General features: G+C 42.2%; 1 protein-coding gene across 4 annotated transcripts in view; it reads left to right on the forward strand.

Annotated features, from left to right (window-relative positions):
* OSBPL10 (oxysterol binding protein like 10) overlaps positions 1-17,097 on the forward strand; it is a 294,626-nt gene that overhangs the window by 90,370 nt on the left and 187,159 nt on the right. For 3 of the 4 annotated variants that reach the window (XM_072726621.1, XM_072726618.1, XM_072726620.1), the window contains exons 2-3: positions 10,331-10,506; positions 13,642-13,721. In XM_072726621.1, coding sequence (XP_072582722.1) covers positions 10,461-10,506; positions 13,642-13,721 — 126 coding nt within the window. In that variant the 5' untranslated portion in view covers positions 10,331-10,460. Of the gene's footprint in view, positions 1-5,996; positions 6,134-10,330; positions 10,507-13,641; positions 13,722-17,097 lie in introns of all 4 variants that reach the window. The other variant, XM_026000903.2, reaches the window with a different exon arrangement.

Genomic DNA, 17,097 nt, shown 5'->3' on the forward strand with positions numbered 1-17,097 from the left:
CTTTCTTCTGTGCTGTCTCACTCTAGGGAGAAATAAAAAATTCTTGGACCCAAGGACAGTGGGGTTTAGGGCCTGACTGAATTAGATATTTGGGAGCAAAGCTGAGCCTAGGAATCTTAATGATCTGAATTGCTTTCCCTGGTGGGTCTCCACAGGCCAGCTTCTCCGCTCTCTTCATCTTGATGGGAGCCAGGCTGGGGATGCCCACCCTTCTTTACCCCCGGGGCTTTACTGAGTATCAGAATCTTTTTCTTTTATTTATTTATGTATTTTTTAAGATTTTATTTATTCATGAGAGAGACAGAGAGAGAGAGGCAGAGACACAGAGGGAGAAGCCAGCTCCATGGAGGGAGCCCGATGTGGGACTTGATCCTGGGACTCCAGGATCACGCCCTGAGCTGAAGGCAGGCGCCAAACCACTGAGCCACTCAGGGATCCCCCAGGATCTTTTTCAGTGTGACTTGATGTGGGTGTTCAACCTTACAGTACAAAGCAGGGACTTGATTCAATACTCAACACATTGTAAGGATCTCCAGGTGTAAGTTACCTGTGTTGTCGATGGCCAGGGTGAAAATGTGAGCTGTGCACTTGATATTTTACAGTTTACTTAGAATAGTGCGAAGTTCTTCCCTAAAGGCACTGGAAACTCAAGAGTTAATAGTTCAGAAGGTGAGAGGCAATATTCTGCAAGCCTGTATTAATCCTTGTTAGGTCTCAGTTCTTGCTTTTGGAATTAAATCACCTAGTCTTTAAAAGCAGATTGAATCTCATCATAGATCAAATCCAAGCACAGTGCATCAAATCTTGTTTTCAAAGTTAACGTTGACTTATGCTGGTGCTTTATCAGGTGGCTCCCGAGGCGGCAGCCTTCTGCCTGCTGGCTCTTAATCCTTAGGTGGATCATTCAACCTGGCCCCTGTGCCCAGGGGAGCACCTGAATAATGCTGGTTGATGATCTGCTTATGCAGGAGCTTATGCCAGGTAGTTTTGTAACTTTTCCTTAAATCTTTCTCAAAAATACTTCAGAGTGACAGAGCCAAGAAATACACTGCTTGGGTTGTGATTTAGGAGTGGGCTTGGGCTCGATCAGGCTAAGACAAAATGAGGTCATCTCACGCCTAAGTGCTGCCTGGTTGTATGGGCATGTGGGTGCTTAGACGTTTGCTGGATGAAGGATTGTGAGGGAAAGCTTGACCAAGGAGAAGAAAACCAGGGTGGTGAACAGCCTGTAAGGTTTTCTTCTGTCTTTGATTTTGCACTGGATCTTCTACTGTAGGGTGTTTTAGGGAAACTTTGAAATTCACATTCCAAATTTCCTGACCTTATCCACAAAGATTCTGATTCGCTAGGTGTGGGTTGGAGTCAGAAACTCACATTTTTAATAAGCTGCTTCACTGATTCATAAAGCAGGAAGTGGCCGGCCCAAACTGAAAGAAATGTTCTTTTTGGAAGGCTAGATAGTTCAGTATTTTTTTAACCTATACACTATTGGTTGTCAACTTTATTTATGGATTATTTTTTAGAGATTTTTAAATTTAGAAATATGTCAATACTTTTATTTTGGTTTTGTCTCTATTATGCCCTCCCCACTCTAGCATATTCACCCTTATTTTTCTTTAAATGAATATCAAATTATAATATGACAATTATATTTAAATGTTATATTATTAAAACTACTTATTTTCCTTAAACTGAAGTCTTTTTTTTAAAGATTTTATTTATTCATGAGAAACACACACACAGAGGGGCAGAGACACAGGTAGAGGGAGAAGCAGGCTCCATGCAGGGACCCCGACGCGGGACTTGATCCTAGGACTCCAGGATCACACCCCAAAATTGAAGTCTTTATCATACCATTTTACCATGAACTGTAAAGAATGTGATCTATAGGGCAGCCCCGGTGGCGCAGCGGTTTAGCACCGCCTGCAGCCCAGGGCGTGATCCTGGAGACTCAGGATCAAGACCCACGTCAGGCTCTCTGCGTGGAGCCTGCTTCTCTCTCTGCCTGTATCTCTGCCCCTTTCTCTCTCTCTGTGTCTCTATGAATAAATAAATAAAATCATAAAAATAAATCTTTATAGGAATGTGATCTATAATATAATACTTCTACTTCTTAATGGTGTTCTGGGGCAATGTTTTGGAAAATGTTCCATGCACATTTAAAATGAAGCCCTATTTTTCACTGGGGTATGCAAATACTTGTAAAATTTAAAATAAAATGTACTATGTTATCTTAAATCTATGTATTTTCTGTGTATCTGTTCAGTTCTGGGTGATGATAGGATTCTACAACTTCCCAATCTATATTTTATTTTCTCTTTACTTTTCTATCAGTTTGCTTTATGTATTTTTGATTCTGTTTTTGCATCATTGCGGTGAAAACTGTATTTTAATCCACATGAGTATCTTAATGGTTTAGAGCTATGAGCTATCTAGCTAGATTGCCTGAGTTAAAATCTAGCCCCATGATTTCCTGTAAGATCTTGAACAAGGTAACCTTTTTTCACTTGAGTTTTTCCTCTGTAGAAAGCAGTTATGATCACATCAATTTCGTAGGACTGCTGGGAGGTATAAATGAGTTAATATGAGTAATAATACATGGGCGTGTAGAAAGTGCTCTGTAAAGATGAACAGTTATTTTTACTAATGGTTGAGCTTATATATCTTTAAGATGTCTGAGAGCTAGCATAATGGTTCTGCTATAGACAGGCCATATCAGACTAAATTTTTCTGATTGATTGAGATTGGGCTTGTTGTATTGCATGCCTGAATGTTTGTGAATAACCGAGTTCTTACATAATTCTCATGTAATAGAGTATACTTGTCTGCCTGGTTGGTGATGAGCTTTAAGACCTGATAATTTAGTACCTTCTGGAGGATGTTGGAATCTCTGCCTTGTGGTGCTTTGGGGGATGGGCATGGTGGTGGCAGTGGTGGAAATCTGATCATAAGTTGAGTTGTCGGTAGCGGAGACTATTGGAATGGTCATCAAGAAGACATGACCACCAGTTGACCTGTGAGCTGGACTCAGGAACTTGGAGGCTCCTCGCCCCTTCCCCTGTCCTTGAAATGTGGGTTCCTCTTGGCTTTTCTGTTCCCAAAGGCTGCTCCAAGAACACAGCCCTGAAATTGGTGATGTGATGGGAAGAACACCTGCATGGTATGTGTGACCGTACTCAGCAAAGGCCTCTTTATAAACCTTTAAGGTTTAGAGGGTGGGCACATGGATTCATCTTTCTGCCGCCCAAGACAAGCCTCCTATGTAAGTTCCCTTCAAGTGTTAAACTGCCACTTGCCAGGCTGGAGTGGCCTGCTTCCCTGCCCTCCTTCACCTGCAATTTCAGATTACATCTGAGAAACTCAGATGGATTGGGAATCCACAGACGTATAACATGGCCATCCCATCTGCCATCCCATCATCACAAATTACAAGAGTTAAGAGGATTTTTAGGCATTAAACCTTGGCCAGGATTGAGGTGGCCTGCAGAGGCTGTGTCTTGGAACTTGTGAGGTTTTGGTACTTCCTCTCCAGGTTATCCTGAGAGAAATTCTGGAAGATCTATCTTCTCTCCCAAGCAAAGAAACTCGAAGGGTTATGAGTGTGAACCCTTTGCCGAGAGGAGCCCACCGTGATCAGGTGTTATGGACCAAGCCGGCTATGCATAAATGCCCTCTCAAATGTGACTGGCAGCTCCAAAGAGTTGTGGAGAGCTTCAGTAGGTTGCTCTCTGGAGAGGAGAAGGGCTCAATAAAAATGGCCAACAGATGGTATTACATTTGAAGACTTAAGGTAAATTTAGGAAAAGATATCCACAATTTGATATTTCCCCTCCTCTTGCACATACTGAGGTTGCTGTTCTTTGCTGAGTTTCCTCATTTTAATTTTCTGCAAACAGTAGATGGGAAGTTTTAGAAAGGTGATTCTAGATGTCAGAAATGGTGCTATTTTGATTGGCTGTAGACAGGAGGGAATGGGGTGGGAGCTGGAACGAGGAATCTGGGTGCGTCACGCTGGAAAGCACCACCCCTGGCAGCCCTGTGCCTTCAGCGGGCAAGTCCTCTAGTGGTGTGGGCCTGAGGGAGAGGGACAGAAGGCGAACATGGAGGAATCCAACCTCTGTGACAGGGTCTCTGGCTCTGCCCTTCTGATGTGCTGGTAGCCTAGGGTTCCGGAAGAGTCAAGGTGGTAAATAATCCATCCAGAAAAGTGTCTTAAGTGGAAGACCAAAGTTGCTGTTGTCCTTGGTGGAAACAAGGTCGTGTCTGGTGGGTTCCAGAAGTCAGGGCAGGAGCTTCTCAGAAGACAGGGTGCCCAAGGAGGCTGAGGCCCATCTTCCTGGGAAGGACTGCTGTCCACCTGTGGTCAGCAAGAGCTGGATCCTTAGTTCTCTTTCACGTGGGGATGGGGGTGGCAGGTCTGGCAGCCCGGGGGCAGTCCCTGAGGCTCTGGCCCTAGCATCAGGTGTGGAGACGAGGGGCTGAGCCTCTGGGGAGATAGGAAGAGTCCTGATAACCTATTAGAAATAACACAGGTATGAAAGGTGTCTGCTCAGACATCAGGAGAGGCGAGAACCTCTTCTTCCCAGGACCTTTGTTCTTGTCATTTTAATTTTCACCTTTCAATTCAGATGAAATGATTTAGTTTTTTGTCAGGACGAGCCTCGGCAAAGCTAGTCTTCAAAGGAAGATTTTTTTTTTTTCCACTGCATTTTTTTTTTCTCTTTATAATTCTCTCGTGGTTTGGTTGCAACTTTCCTGTCCACATCAGTGAGCTTCCAATGCCTGACTCCCATTCTTGCCTGCCACATTTCTGCCCCTGGCTGGAGTTTGGTCCATGGTGGTTGGTGTGCTTCCAGGCCCCATTCCTCCCTGCTCCCAATGTAAAAATGTATGTTTTTCAACTTCCAGACCCTAAAGTTGAACCACAATGAAACTGTCAGGTAGCTGGGTGAGATCAAGAGGCTACAGGTGCAGACAGATGACCTGAGGGATGCCAGAGTTGGAAATCAGTGCTAGGAAGGGGCCACTGCTGACTGTATGTAAGGGTGTCCGAGCATGTGCAGGGGAATGTGAATGTGTATGCACATTTGAGTGTGTAAAAGTGTTTGGGGATGTGAGCACATGAGTTCAAAAATGTGGATGTGAGTGTGAGCATGAACTCAAGTATCTGTGTACATGTGTGCAAGTGCATGTGTGAGAACATTTGAGTGTCAAGTGTGTGAGTATGTACATATGTAGGGATGAGTGTGTGCTTGCATTTGTGCAGTGTTTCTAAAGCAGTCAGGTTTGTCTGAAGGATAAGCAGTAGGCAATGGCTCGTCCTCAGCCCTTTCAATGAAGGGGCCTGCCACTTGCCATGGCTCCCAGTTTTGGAATTGGCCAGGGGTGCCCCCAGGAAGCTGGTCTTCTAGTATTTAAGATAGCTCTCTTCTTGGGTTTGAGTTCTCCCCTGGTTCTTTCTCCCCAGCATATTCTTTGCTTTGTTAACACAGCAAATAAAATAAGTTCAGTCTGTATAAATTAAGTTCACCTGCACATCATGTTGCATGCTAAAGTTTGAAGATACTCTTTTTTAATGAATAAGAGGGGCCCCTGGGTGGCTCAGTCCATTTAGTGTCTGCCTTTGGCTCACAAGATGATCTCAGAGTCCTGGGATCAAGCTCCTAGTCAGGCTCCCTGCTCAGTAGGGAGTCTGCTTCTGCCTCTCCCTCCTGCTTATGCTCTCTCTCAAATAAATAAATAAAATCTTTTTTTTTTTTTTAAATAGGAATTAGGTTTGTCTTAATCATTTCTCTAGAAGGAAAGACCTGAAAGAATGTTTTAGGACTTTACCTAGCAATTTCACATGGGTTTATGAAATATCATTTAGAAATATGGTTAACTTTTCCTATTTAGCTTGAAAGCTGTGACTTTCAGATATAGCTCCAAGCTCCGAACAGCAGTACTGACAGAGCCATGACCCTGTGGGAAACCAAATTTAATTTCTTTCCTCCCAGGGGATTTGAGCAACTGGGATTGCCCTCCTTAATGCCGTATGGACAGCGCTCACCTTTTGTGACACAAGCTAACTTACCTTTTGGAGGCCATCCCGAGGGAACACTTTGTTGAGTCGGCTACGGTTTTTAATCTGATGGTAGGTACTCCATCACCTCCCTCCAAACACAGTGGTTTTTGTCTTTAGAAGACTAGTAAATTATTGATGACCTTCCTTAGTGCACAAAATTCAAACTTTGCATTTAAAGTATTTCAGGACGCCATGGAAATTTGTTTTTTTTTTTTTTTTAACATCTGCGACAGGTTAAAATTAAGATGAAAGTTTGAAATACGTATTGTGAAAAAATCATTAATGCATCCCCATATCCCGCATAATGTGACATCATTTGGTTACTCTGTCATCCTTCTTGGGCAAAAGAAAAACATTCAGTTCATTTCTTTGCACCAGCTTCTGAATAATGTCTTTGCAAATATACAATGAGTTGTTGAAACAGGATGAATTTGGGAAGCTGCCTCTAGGAGAGAGGAAAGCTGACAGGTTCCTAATCGATGAGGAGCTGGTAGAAACAGTAAGGAGAAAGATGTCAAGCCCTTTCTCCATTCAGACCGTGGCATAATGCCTTTCCCTTGAAGCCTATTCAGATCCCCTTCCTTTTCTACTTCCCCAGTAAAGTGGATCAATGGGGGATGCTGCAGCTGTGGCCTCGGGTGGTGGTGGAGGGCACAGAGTGCTGCGGTGGGTGCCATGTGTCCTTCCCTACATTGTAAGGATCATTACTGTTAATGCTCTGCCTTGCTGGGAGCGGTGTCTGCAGAGCTACAGTCACAATGACATTAAATATAGGTCAAGTCGAAAACATTTACTCCTAAGGAGAAGGCAGGGTCAGCACTTAAATAATTTGATCATTGGCAGCTCAGAAATTACCCTGGCTCTCTCATCGAATTTGGTTTTCGCCACACAGAAAGAAGTAGGAGCAAATCTTAAGTAGGACAACCCCCCCCCCCCCCCCCCCCCCCACCGCTGGCTCAGTCAGTGGAGCATGCGACTCTTCATCTCAGGGTTGTGGGTTCAAGCCCCACGTTGGGTGTGGAGATTACTCAAAAATAAAATCTTTAAGAAAATTTTAAAAAATAGGACATGCAAATAGAAATAAAGACTTTATTTTTGGTGAATTTGTAAGACTAACTGCTGTGACATATCTTGATCTTAATGGCCTAATTCAACAGAACTTCCTTATTCGTGTACCAGTCTGATGTGGCTGCTCCTTAGCAGGTGACTCTTCCAGGTGATGATTCGGGGACCCTGGCCCCTCACCTCTTTGCCATAGTTGTTGCCGAGGTTCCCAAGTTCACCTGCAGGTTGTCTCTGTTTCCAACCTGTGAATGTGTGAGAGAGTGCATGTGTGTGTGTGTGTGTGTGTGTGTGTGTGTGTGTGTGTGAGAGAGAGAGAGAGAGAGAGAGAGAGAGAGAGAGAGAATGTGTTTTGTGTGTCAAGCCTGCATTACTTTTGCTCACATCCTACTGGCTAAAATTCAAATGGTGACATCCTAACTGCAAGGGAATCTGGGAAACATATTCTGGCAGTGTCTCCTGGAAGAGGAAGAAAGGGATTTGGTGATGAGCTTTTAGGCCTGTGCTTCTCAAACTTGATCTGCATCAGAATCACCTGGAAGCTTAAAATGCAGCTTCCTGGGCCCCTCCCCAGAGTTTCAGATTCCACAGTCTTGAGTGGGGCTCAAGAATTTACATTTCAAATGAGCTCTCAGGTGATGTTGGATACAGCTGGAGCAGGGACTTTAATTTTGAATGGTTCTGTCTGGTACACATTTCTGCATCTTGATTTATCCATGTTAATCATGGAAACTGGAAGTCTCTCTTTATTATGATCATGGCCTGAGGTATAGGAGGGAGGGAGATGGGTAAGATTAGATAGTCTTGGCCAGGCTACTCAGAATGTTAAAAATAATTAAGAGTAGAAGATTTCTTAGAGGAATTGGGGTTCTGGAGGACTGGGACCTGGGGGATCGGGCACTAATGAAGTGGCTGCAGCTTGCCGTATCAGACGGGAGGGTAGTGGGTGCCTCTGCTGCCAGGAAGGGAGCTTCCAGTTCACTAGGTTAGTTCTGTTGAAACAGGAAAGCTGGGAGAATAAAGTTTCTGAGCAAGTTGGGATTCAGAGGAAGTGACAAGGGCGGACTGGCATGACAATCAAAGGGGAGTTTGTGATGGCTGGAGCCAACCAAGCCTGGCCCTTGGATTGTGAGTTTCTCTGGGTCTCTGGATATCTGTAAATTGTGAATGACAATGTGTAATTGTTGGGTTGCTGTGAGAAGGAATCAGATCAAAGGGTTGTAAACTTTCTTGGTTCATGGTGCTTATATGTGAAGAAACCCCCTAAGTTTCATTTATTTATTAAGTGGTTAGCTCCAAACAAGTTCATAAATGTTTATGTTTTAGTAATTTTTTTGTAAAAATAATAATAAACATAAATGGAAAAGAATATACTTGTTTAAATAACCCTCAGTTACTTCCGGATGGGATGTATGCACCTGTGGGCCCCGCGTGGCTTCTCAAACCTTGGAATCGTATTGGGCATTGCTATCCTCTTTTCCTGTTCCACGTTGACGTCTGCTTTTTATCCCAGCACTCGCTGAAAACTCTACTTTGCAGAGATGCGATGTTGTTCAAAGGAATATCATGCAATCTTACATTGAAACTGTGAAAACAACCTTAATTAGTATGTGCACAGTATCTGACCTGTGTTGAGTATTGCCGTGCATCCCTCAAAAATGTAAATTTTTGCAGTGCTTCTGAGTTCATGGTAGTGACCTAGGTGCTTTGGTGCCTGGTGCAGTCCAGAGTGGGCAGAGAACACACTTCTGCCTCCAAAGGGTGTAGAGTCTAATGGGGAAACTAGACATGGAATTAGATGCTCCTGTAAGTATAGACTCCCATTGGGGCTAGGCCAGGAAGGACAGTTTCAGGTGCTATGAGGGCTTGTGGGAGTAATAGTTGAATATCAGGAGGTTTCTCAAGTTGGTGGCCATTGTGTTGTTCCTAAAGGCTGAGAAGTTAACAAGGCAAGAAGGCAAAGAAACCATAGTCTAGGGAGTGGGGAATAGGATTCTGGGCAGGTGTTTTTCAAACTATGGTGAAGGACCCCCTCCTCTTCCCCTCGGTTACACTGTGATTCATGACTAGTATGTAGCTTGTAAGTTTCGTGTGTGTGTGTGTGTGTGTGTGTGTGTGTGTGTGTGTATGTGTTGGACAACATTTGGACTGTTTAATGAGACATCTGATTGTGCCATTGGATGATGAAGCAAAGCCAAATTACAAAGCTGTTGTAGGCTGGGAACAATCTGTCGTCCAGCAAAATCTGTGGGCCTTACTTTGAGTAACTGTTCTAGACAGGGAGGAACAGCATGAGCCAAGGTCCTGTGGTGGGAGACAACATGGTGCTTCTGAGGGTGGAGAGGAAAGGCTAATGTGAATGGAATAGAAAGTGAAAAGGTTGAAAAGTCGGCAGGGGCTGTAGTGAGTCTCTAGGCCCCCAGAAGAAGTTGAGCCTCAGATGAAGATCTTTCCGTCCTGGTGGAGAAAGGGGAGGTTGTTGTGATGACTTCCTAGGTGAAGGGTGGAGTGGATAAACAGGCTATAAAGATGTGTAGCTATAAAGATCTGTTTGAGTGATTCAGGCAACTTGCAGTCCCTCTGCTTTGACCTTGCAATGGCCTCCCAGAGCAGAGTGGGTTCTTCTCTCTTGGTGTTGAAAACGATGTATAGAAGGGTCTGCTGGAGTATAACAGTTGGCTGTGTGAGCATGCTAGTTCCCTGACAGGTGACCCCTGGAGCTCGGGCTCTACCTGGGCCACCAGCAGGAAGCTCAAGGCCCAGCTTGCTGTTCCCTGGGTATAAACTGGCCTCTCTCAGAGGCTTAGAGGAAATTCCAGCTGTTCCCAGGAAGTCCTATGAATTTTGTTACCCAAGTCTGTGTCCCAGTGCATCTGCTTGCCTTTGGGGGAGGCAGGGATCATTCAGAGGTTTACTGTGGTATCCATGGCACTAGACGAGGTAATGGGCATTGCACCAAATTCTGAATGGACCTGGCCCTTGCCTTGCCCATAGTGGCCCATTATAAGTACCCTTCTGACTTAAGAACCAAGGGCTCTCTCCCAACCCATGGGCTGACTTCTGCAGGGTCCCCAGGAGAGATCTTTGGTTTCCACCTTCCTGAATCAAGAGCCTTGATGTCGATTTAAAGATGGCTTTCCTCCTTTGCTGCAAGGAGTGAGCTGGAGAAGGAAAAAAATGACACACTGTGGTTTCTTTACACAGGTACTTTGTGCTGGATTTTGAGGCTGGCATCCTGCAGTACTTTGTGAATGAGCAAAGCAAACACCAGAAGCCTCGGGGAGCCCTGTCTCTATCTGGAGCCATAGTGTCCCTGAGTGATGAAGCTCCCCACATGCTGGTGGTGTACTCCGCTAATGGGGAGATGTATAAACTGAGAGGTATGTTCTCCTGCTAACTCTTCAGACTGGTCTCAGGGGCCGCACTCATAGTTACCATGGGGATGGCTCTCTTGTCTTTTTTTTTTTTTTTATTCACTTTTAACAATTTGCTGTGTTTGAAGACTGTGTGGTGATAGACACTGCCTCTCTTACGCCTGGGGTGGGGCGGATGGAGCTGACATTAGGAATTGCTTGTCCTCAATAACTGAGGAATTAAGGGCAGATGAAAGGTGAGTGACAGCTCAGCTTTAGGATTTCAGATTTTTCATATTAGCTCAATGTATATTTTCTTTGACTTTACAGTATAAATTCACTACAATCCCCTGTGGGGCTATGCTGTGAGGACAAAACAAGCCTTTAAGGGTCAAGGCACCCCCCCCCCCCGCCCTGCCTCCAGTTTCTCTAGGACCATCTATCAGTAAAGGGCCCCTTCACGTATATTGTATTTATTTTTGTAGTATTAGAGCCTGATGAGGAAGCCATCTGCTTGGTGTTAATTTTTTTTTTTTCTTTTTCCCCTTCTCTTTGCTTCTTGAGAACTGAAGTCTACTCAGCAGCTTCATGGAGGATAATTCCCCAGGAAGCACCACATTTGGCCATCACTATAGGTTCAGCTACCCCCAAGGCATATCCATTGGATAGGTTTTTAGCAATGCCAGACCTGACTGTAGCAGTCTAATTTGATTGCTAGATCATTCTTCCATCATTCCATTACAGTTGCATTGCCAGAAAAATTGTCAACGTCTTCTAATGAAACAACAAAAACAAAAATCCAAATGCACACACATACCAACCCAATGTTATTAAGTTAGGTCTGAGGAAGGATAGTTAGTATTTGTATGTATTAAGTGTTGGGGGTTGGTTGATAATTCCCCCTTCTTACATTTTCTTTGCCCAAGTAAGGGCTCAGTACAAAGAAAATGCCCCTTCTATCTCTCCTTCACCCTAAGGAACTACAGTGATAGGTGGGCCTCTGCAAAGCCAGACCGAGGGCCCAGACTCCTGCCTGAGTCCTGTTTTCATCGTCCTACCTCCAAGCTTTACTGCCAAGAGATGGAATAAGCTAATGTTTCTTTATTATCTATGTACAAGTCATATTTTAGAATCTATAAAACAATCCAAAAACCTATGAAATAAAAATGCCTATAGTTGAAAAAAGTTTTTCAGTTTTTGGAAACGTGGCAAGATTCATGTTCTCTTTGGAGATTCATGCAGTGTGTGTTCTAGCTGGTTAGATTTATATGGTCCTTGCTTTCGTTTTGCTGTTTATTGCTTAATAAATTGTTAGAGCAGAAACAAAAGCAGGTGAAAAATTTAATGGCACTACCCCCTCACTCGCCCCCCCTATGGTTTATAGAATGGCACAAACCCACACAAATGAAAAAATCCAACTAATATGACAATTGTGCCATCTCCTTTTGCCTTTTTTTTTTTTTAATTTTTTTTTAAATTTTTTATTTATTTATGATAGTCACAGAGAGAGAGAGAGAGGCAGAGACACAGGCGGAGGGAGAAGCAGGCTCCATGCACCGGGAGCCTGATGTGGGATTCGATCCTGGGTCTCCAGGATCGCGCCCTGGGCCAAAGGCAGGCGCCAAACCGCTGCGCCACCCAGGGATCCCTCCTTTTGCCTTTTAAGAGTTTATACTATTCTCAGGATTATTAAACCCTAGGATTTTTTGTTTTTGTTTTTGTTTTTTAAGGGCAGTTTTAATAGCAAATACAGAAGTTTTATTATCTGCATGACATTATCACAAGGGCTAAATTTAGCTTAAGGTTAGCAATGGCAGAAAAGGCAGGATAAATTTCTGCAGATATATCCTTGGCTTGTCCTTGGCTTGTCCTTGGCTTATCCCAAGAGGATTTGGGTATTGGTTTTCTCATTGCACATCTCACTTACACGTAGAGTTGAATGGATCTTGATGTCAGTAGATACATGGCTTCTGGGAGTGTTTTTGGTCATGAGCCTTTGAATTGGCAGTTCTTCACCTTTCCTGAGGAAGAAGGCTCTAGTTTCTGCGGAATCCTTTGAAAGTCCAGTTCACCTGGCCTTATGCTGGTCTACCACTCCATATTTGTTCAGTCAAAAGTTCAAGCTGAAGTTGGGTTGTATTGACAATGACACTGAGGCCCTTTTTTGTAAACAATTATAACTTCCAGGGGAACCTGTTTCCTGCACAGTCAACATTATGCAGTTAATGTTATATTAAACTATTTATGCAGTTAATTATGCAGTGAAATTGATGATTTAGGTTTTATTAGAACCTGTTATGTATCCATGATACTTTAAGAAAATGATGTGATATATTTGAGCAATTGAAGTGTAGGTGGAAGATAATGACCAAACACTTGGTTTGTATTTTAATGTTTCTTTGGGGGAAATTTGAAGATCTCTAAAGCAGCATTTGGTATGTTGTTCTGTCCAATCATAACACGAATCATTGAGAACACATTAAAATAATTCAATTGAATGCTTATTTTGTAGATGCCAGTAAGTCCATGGTACAACTCTAGAAATAGCAAAAGGCCCTGAAAAACTATACTTGGAACCTTTTGTTAGCCACATGTGTAGAGGTGCATAGAAATAATCATGTTTTTCCTAACCTGCTTTTTATTTTCATTTTATTTTTTTTAAGGTTTATTTTTTAGAGTGGGAGGAGGTGGGGTAGAGGGAGATGGAAAGGGAGCGAGAATCTGCAAGAGACTCCCCACTGAACATGGAGTCCCCTGTGGGGCTCCATCCCGTGACCCTGAGATCATGACCTGAGCCAAAACCAAAAGTCGGACGCTCAACGGACTGCGCCACCCAGGCGCCCCCCACTACTGCTACCTTTTTAAAGTAGAATTTTTTTTTCCAGAGGAGGTTAAAAAGAATGACAAAATTGTTCGTAAAAGAGACATTTCAGAGTACATTTTTTAATGTGGTTTAAGAGGGAATTTTCTGTTGAGATTTAGTGTAATTTGTTTTTTTGGTGTAAGCACTGGCTGCTTGAGAATATTGTCATCTGTCTTTGTTTTTCCCTTTGTTCTCTCCCGACCTCCCTCCCTAGGCCCCCCACCCCCTTAGGTGGGTGTAGAAATAGGTTGAATACGTTTTGGAACAATCTCTGCAAGCGTTTGCTTTCTCTCTTTTAGCTGCCGATGCAAAAGAGAAACAGTTTTGGGTGACTCAGCTTCGAGCTTGTGCCAAATACCACATGGAAACGAGTGCTAAGGTAAGTAACCACCAGGGAAGTGTGGAGGCATTGGGGTAGTTTGGATAGCTCCCCTTCAATCCATTTATCTATTTCTTTGGGGAAGCTGTTTTTCATGTTATTTTTTGAAGTTGCCACCATAACGGAATTCATATTGCTACTGCATTTAAATCTAAAGCCAAGAGAAAAGTAGTAGGATTAGCTTATAGGTAGAATGAAGAGGCCTGCAGACACCTCCTAGAACTGATTCTGGAAAGACACTTCTCTTGTTGCAAGTTGTCAGTCTGGGCAGCTGTTCATGTCTATTGAGAAGCCCGAGTGGGTGATTTCACCATGGAGGCAGAGGAGTCAGATTTACTGTTCATGAAGACTATTTATTGTCAATGATCCTTAAATAAAACCTGGACCCCAAATTGATTAACTATCCTGCAAGGAGCTTCAGCATTCCAAGTATAGAAATGCTCTCCAGTAATTTGGCATCCAAGTATGAATTCTTTTCTCTCCAGGATTCAGCAGGAGGTCTTAGATCAGATAGGTAGGCATTTTCATGGATTATTCGGAGGATTTCCTAGCATTACTTGCAGAATAAATTTATTCAGGGCAATGCATATTTGTTGAAATCCATGCTCAAAGAACTACTCCTTTTATATCCTTGATTCCAGGGTGGTACAGTACCACTTGCAGTGTTTTTTCCACATTCCATGCAGCCAATACAAAGACCCACATATGAAACTTCTGATGATTTGAATCCTGTTGCCAGTCTGCTGGTCTTGCCAAAGGCCACGGGAGATATCTTGCTTAGGTACACCTCCCTGTTCTGCCTCCGAGTACAACCCGAACTGATTTCTTCATGATTTTGTTCACTGTTCATTTTTTTTCTTTTAGAAGACATCTAGACTTGCTTACGATTGTTTCGTTCTTACCCCTCTTTACTTAGCCCCAGCAGAATCTGGGTTAACTATAGGTAGGGCCCTACTTCTAAAGAGTTGTGGTTTTTTTTTTTTTTTTTTTCCTCTCTCTGGCTTGCTTTATTTTCCAGGAATTATGGTAGGAGTTCTGGGCATTTCATCAGTATTTTATATACCCCTAGGTAGGACAGTTAATCATTTTTCTTTTTCCATGTATCTTTTTACTTTTTTATGAAACAGAAGGGCATAAAATAAAAAGGACAGATCTCCCTGGATTGCCATGTGTGCTCATTAGAGATAATTGCTTTAACACTTCTTGTATGTCATTCAAGCATATTCAAGCATGTGTTAGTATGTATGTATATCTGTATCTGTATTTTTTACACAGATGGTATCGTATCATGCATAACAGTCCCACCCCCTTTAAAGGTATTTTGGACATATGGGATCTATTACACTCTTAGGATGGATGGATGGTGTTCTGAGGAATGGTTGTCTGCTTTACTTAAGTCCTCTACTGATGGACATTTAGGTTGTTATACATAATGCTGTAGTAAACATCTTTGTATATATATATCTTTTTGTACCTCTAGGTATACATATGATGAATTGACATCAGTGGAAATGCTGGATTATAGACTCTGTGTCAGCTCTATTTTCCTAGACATTGCTAAATTGTCTTCTAAAAAAGTTGTCCTAATTTGTACTCTCACCAGTTTGTGTTAAAGATGCATTTCCCCCTCTCCCTAACTGTGGCTCCTCTAACATTCAGTTTTTGATAGTCTCATGGATAAAAAATTAATCCCCCATGATTTTCATTTTCACTTCTAAAGTCATGACTGGGGCTGAGAATGTTTTAAAATGTTGATTGCTACATGTATTTCTTTTATGTGATCTGCCAGTTTTTATCCTTCATCCATTTTTCTATTGAATTCTTTTTTTTTCCTCCTTGATTTGCACTTAGCTATATGGGCATTGAGCATATTTGTCCTTTGCCTGTCATTTGTATTGTAGGTATTTTCTCCTGGTAGGTCACCTATATTTTGACTTTGAATATATTTTTTGCTATGTAGGTTATTTAATTTTTGCAGTCAAATTTATGAATATTTTCATTTTTGGCTTTTGGTATTACATCATGCTTAGTAAAGGCTTCTTTGTTCTAAAATTATGAAAACATTCTTCAGTGCTTTCCTCCAGTGAATTTATAGTTTAATTATCATGTTTCAATCATTGGTTCATCTGGAATTTATTTTGGATGTAAGAATTGAGGTCGGGAAACCAACTTGAAGTGCATTGATGTTTTAATGAATCATTGGAGACAAGGAAAGGTAAAGGCCTCTTAATGGTAGTAAGAAATATGAAGAGAATTTGAAGATTCTCTGAAGGAGAATTTGATTTACTGACATGTTCTCTGGGTAGTTTCAAGAATACAGATTAACCTGTTAATGTAGAACCCAAATAAATAATAATTTAGATGGTAGGGCCTGAGACCAGAAGTAGGATTGCTGACCATACCTCATTTATAGCATAGCTACTGTGATCCACTAGGGAATAATAATTTTTAAATTGTGAACAGACCTTGGTGGTTTAGCAGAGATACTATGAAGTCCAAGGCCACTTAGGCAAAAGGTAGTAGTGAAAATGAAGCTGAGCTTAACATGACTATAAACTTAATGTCCAGCTACTGACTTTGCATTATGGTTGTTAGGAATATATGCTAAGCCTTCTCTTTATTCTGTTCTTCCTCCTTTATTCTCAGCAGGGTCAGATCTCTCTCCAGTAGATTATAGAAAATATTCTCGCCATTGATTACTTGGAATTTTGCCTTTTAAAAACTTTTTATTTAAAATGAAGCATTCCCTGGAGCAAGGATGAGGCAGATGGAATGGTGCCAGCATTCTAACTTAACCTAGTGAGAACTATGGGATAATCGTGTTCATAGAGCCCACAAAGGACTTCACGGACGCTGTGGCCAGTAGTTCTGATACCCAGACCTGTCTCGGTCAGTACCCGATGAGGTTTTCCCCAGTCTTGAGGTGAAATGAGAAAAACATTTCCTAAACATGCCTGAAATCAGCTTTATTCTATATAAAGAACAGCTTTTTATTCAGAAATTACATTGCTTTGCTTTTAGAGGGTTAAAATACTCTTTTTATTGTAGAAGATACGAAGTATTTATGGACCTATTGATTGCCTTTTTAAAAATATGGAGGTTTATTGAAGTATAATTTACATAAAGTAAAATTCACCCCTTTTAAATGTGAAGTTTATTTTTTGACGGATGCATGCAGTCATGTAACCATCACCACAATGGTCATTCTGCCACCGTGAAAACTTCTTTCATTACCCTGCTGTGGTTGATCCCCTCCACTCCCCCTCAGCTCCAGGCAACCACTTATCCATTTTCTGTGTGTAGTTTTGTTTTTTTGAGAATATTCTATAAACTGAACTATACAGCCTTTCACATCAGACTTCTTTCACATCAGACT

This window comes from Vulpes vulpes, chromosome 11, assembly GCF_048418805.1.
Source record: "Vulpes vulpes isolate BD-2025 chromosome 11, VulVul3, whole genome shotgun sequence".
Classification (NCBI taxonomy): domain Eukaryota; kingdom Metazoa; phylum Chordata; class Mammalia; order Carnivora; family Canidae; genus Vulpes; species Vulpes vulpes.